General features: G+C 46.9%; 1 protein-coding gene across 1 annotated transcript; it reads left to right on the top strand.

The window, feature by feature from the left end:
* Positions 1-221: 221 nt before the first annotated feature.
* Positions 222-1,786, top strand: POMK (protein-O-mannose kinase). Its single transcript, XM_010024078.1, has 2 exons — positions 222-509; positions 1,013-1,786. Exons 1-2 carry the CDS (start codon positions 222-224, stop codon positions 1,784-1,786), a joined length of 1,062 nt encoding a protein of 353 aa, XP_010022380.1.
* Positions 1,787-4,051: the final 2,265 nt, after the last annotated feature.

Genomic DNA, 4,051 nt, shown 5'->3' with positions numbered 1-4,051 from the left:
AGGTAACCGGGAGCATGAGCAGCGAGGCGAGCGTCGAGCTTGAAGCCGCTTTTATCGTAGAGCGCTGCCACGCGTGGCCTTCCCGGTAGGCTGCAGGCTCGGGACCGCAGTGTCTGCGAGGCAGCTGTGCCGCCACACAGCCCCAGCGGCCGTCACCTCCGGGCTGGGAAGAGGGTCCTGCTCAGCCTCCCTCTGCCACAGAGGATGCAGAAGGCACGGCCATGGAAAGGAAACCGCACTTTGTTAGGAGGGAGTTTCTTCCCAGGGAGGTGTCCTCCATCTCATTGACGTTACTGCTTGTGGCTGTCCTGCTCTTTAATGCCCTTCTCTACCTGTACCTCAACAAGTTTTACAGCTCTTCGGGACGTGGCGAAACAGACCCCAGCCTCTGCCCTTTTGGGTACTTCAAATTGGGAACGGTGAAGAATTGTTCCCCGTGGCTCTCCTGTGAAGCCATAAATAGGGAAGTCAGGAAGCTCAAGCGTGTTGGTGAAGGCGCTGTGAAAAAGGTGAGTATAGTTTTCCTTTCTTCTGTAGTGTGAATGAACAGCTTTCATTGTTTGCTGGCTAATTAATGCCTGCACTGCTGTTATAATTATCCTCACAACAACTGACTATTGTAGACAAATGGCTACTAGTAAGGTGCAAAGAACATGCAGGAGAGCATGACCGGAGTCCTGGTCCACCTCCCTGACACCGAATGACATCCAGCTACACAAGCAAATCGGAGATGGGATGAGTGTGGTACAGTTGTGGCAGAGTAAGACGGGTTGGTTGGGTGGTGTGAAATAATTCAATTCATCTGCGTTGCCCATTCCAAAGACAGCTTAGGAAATCGTGATGTAATTACGACGTCCACTGATACGGGCTTGCTGTGGCAGGTACACTGCCTTACCGAAAGGCTTGGCTGTGCCTGGTGACTGGTTTGCAGTTGTGACTAAGCAGTCACTCAAAGGTCAACTGGTGGAAGAAGGCTCTCCACATCTCTTATGTGTCTCTTGTGTGTTCTCAGGTCTTTCTTTCTGAGTGGAAGGAAAACAAAGTGGTCCTTTCACAGCTCACCAACCCGGAGCTGAAGGAGGACTTTCTCCATGGACTGAAGATGCTGAAAGCACTTCAAAGCAAGCACGTTGTCCGGCTGCTTGGCTACTGCGAGCAGCAGTTCACAATCCTCACTGAATATCACCCTCTAGGGTCCCTAAGGGGCCTGAATGAAACTCTTCACATCCCCAGGTATAAGGGGATGAACACCTGGCATCGCAGGCTGATGCTTGCTATAGACTACGTGAGCATCATTCGGTACCTGCACAGCAGCCCTCTGGGCACGTTAGTGATGTGTGACTCAAATGACCTGGACAAGGTCCTCTCTCAGTATCTCCTAACAAGTGACTTTCACGTCTTGGTGAATGATTTGGACGCTTTGCCTCTTGTGAACAGGAGTGCTGGCAGGCTGGTGAAGTGTGGTCATCGGGAGCTCCGGGGAGACTTTGTAGCTCCTGAGCAGCATTGGCCCTATGGAGAAGAGGTGCCATTTGAGGATGACCTCATGCCGCCCTACGATGAGAAAACAGACATCTGGAAAATCCCGGATGTCTCCAATTTCTTCTTGGGCCACGTTGAAGGAAGTGACATTGTGCGACTGCATTTGTTTGACATCCATGCAGCATGTAAGAAGAAGAACCCAGCTGAAAGGCCTTCTGCCCAAGAGGTCTTAGACACCTACAGGAAGGTTTTAACTCTGCTTATTCGGGAGACAGCCATGCCTGGTATTAGGGAAATGTTATAGTGAATCATGAGACGAACAATGTACTGAAGTAGATGTCCTTCCTATTTATGTAGCTTGCCTGAAGGGCAAAATCTCTGTCCCCAAAACTAAGAAGAAAAGAACAACTGAACTTGTACCTTTTGATTTAAAAAGTAATAAACCAGCCAGTGCTGGAGCACTGTAAGCTTCCCATTGACCTGTTTAATCTATCATTGGAGAGGAGGAGGGAGAGAAATTAAATTGTGTGGGAGTGGGGGGAAATTTGTTCCTTAAAAAATAATAAATTTTCTTTTGCAACATTTACATAAAAACTCTTTAAAAAAAACCCAGGAAAAGAGTTAGAAAAAGTACTGGTCCACTTAAACAGCTTGGCAGAGAAGTGGAGAGCGGAGACCATGGCATGCCCCACACAAGCCTTGTGCTGATTCCTGTGGCTTTGGCCCATGTCTTTACCCATAAAGCACTCACCCACTTCCCCATGGAGTAAGAGCAGTGGTCACTCACAAGAGGGTACCTCAGTTCACTTCAGATTTTAGTGAACCCCAAGGCCAGAGCCCCAGCAGCAGTCTCTCCCTGCCGGATGGAGAATAGGTTGTTTTTTGGAGCTGTACAGCTATTGCTCTCTGGGCCCCATATCCCACACCAGCAAGCATGTGGCCACTTTGTAAGCCAGCAGATGATGCAGATCCTGAAGAGACTGCTTACAGGCACGTGCTCTTGGTTTTTAAGCCTTTGCCCGTGGCTCTTTGGGCTCTTTGGAGATGAAGCTGTAAAACACAGCTTTAATCCACAGAAATCCTGAGCACTTTGGAAGAGAGCTGAAGCGTGTCTTCTTTTCATTCACTTATCCTTGCTGATTGTCATCATGACTTGATCGAAGGCAGGGAGAACAAGGAACTGGAAGAGAATGTAACTTCTTTCTAAAGCAATGGGCATTAAACATGTGCTTTGAAACAGACCTATATTCAGAGCATACAACTCTGTTAGGTCTGAAGTGAAAGCCTGTTCAGCATAGAGAAAGGCTGCTTCAGTGTGTTTAGGAGAAAGCTTTTGGTACCTACATATATGTTACAGTCTGGTACCAACAGCTGGAGAGGAAGAATAACAATGCCTTAACCGAGCAGTAGGCTCTGTTTGGTGGGATTGGGATGTACTTGTTCTCTTGGTGAAAAAAACAGTACTACGAATGAGACATAGACTCTTAACTTTACACACCTGAGGACTTTCTGTTCTGCAGACTAGGTGTCTGAAAGACCTAAGTGCTTGAGACAATGTTCATGTTTTGACTCGAGAGGTGTTTTGTAAGCAGACAAGTACATGGAGAGTTTGAATCTGTTTTTTGCTGTGCTGGTATTTCTTTTCACCTAAACAAGCCATGTTAAGACTGCACTGAGAACATGCAGTCAGTTTGGATACATAATGTTCAATTGATGCTACCAAAATTTAATTATGAACAGGAAAACTTCCCTGCAAATGGCGACATTTATACCTGTTTTCATACAATGCCAGGAAGAGCCCCTTAAAGCCTCCTTGTTATGGTTTACCTTTCCCTCTGGGCAGTCTATTTTCCCTGGCAGTGTTCAAGGCCAGGTTGGATGGGGCTTTGAGCAACCTGGTTTAACGGAAGGTGTTCCTGCCCATGGCACGGGGTTGGAACTGAATGATCTTTAAGGTCCCTTCCAACCCAAACCATTCTGTGATTCTATGACAGACAAGAACTTGCCAAGCTTCCTGTGCTGGTCTCTCTCAGTTAAGACAAGATTCTGCTTGGATTCTTGCTCCATTGTGTACTGTTGCACCTTGCAAACAGCCATATTAATTTCACAGAGCGAAAAGAAAATGAGGGTATATTCTGGTTCTGAATAATTTTCTTGCCTTGGAGATGTCTCTCTCTCTCTGTGCCTGGATGAAATAGTTACAATTATTCAAAAGAAAAGGTGTCTCCCTAAGCATTCACCCTGAGCATTGGGTCCTTTGCATGTCTCTTCCCCATTCCCTCTCCTTCAGCTTGTGTTCAGCGTTTTATTTCCGCAGGAATAAGTTAAATTTGTTCTGAATAGAGCATTATGGAGCTCCAAAGCTTCGTTTCTGGGACGTTGTTTCTGACTATGAGGAAACACTAGATGGCAGCATGAAGGTCAGACTAGCATTAGCTGTTGGCAGTTGCAGGCTCTTGTGCCCAAACATACCCGTGGTCCGGCCTTGGAGCCAGTATTTGGCTAGCAAACTTCCATAACCCCCTGAAAGATCTCATTGTGTTTGAGTATCTAGTAACAAGACAGATAA

Source organism: Nestor notabilis, unplaced genomic scaffold (genome assembly GCF_000696875.1).
Source record: "Nestor notabilis isolate BGI_N333 unplaced genomic scaffold, ASM69687v1 scaffold16881, whole genome shotgun sequence".
Lineage (NCBI taxonomy): Eukaryota > Metazoa > Chordata > Aves > Psittaciformes > Psittacidae > Nestor > Nestor notabilis.
This window is presented reverse-complemented; position numbering and strand designations above follow the sequence as displayed.

Bases quoted from the DNA above. Each gene is read 5' to 3' on its own strand.
- POMK (XM_010024078.1), top strand. From the start codon at position 222: ATGGAAAGGAAACCGCACTTTGTTAGGAGGGAGTTTCTTCCCAGGGAG. The intron at 510-1,012 runs GTGAGTATAGTT...GTGTGTTCTCAG, and splicing joins GTGAAGGCGCTGTGAAAAAG to GTCTTTCTTTCTGAGTGGAA.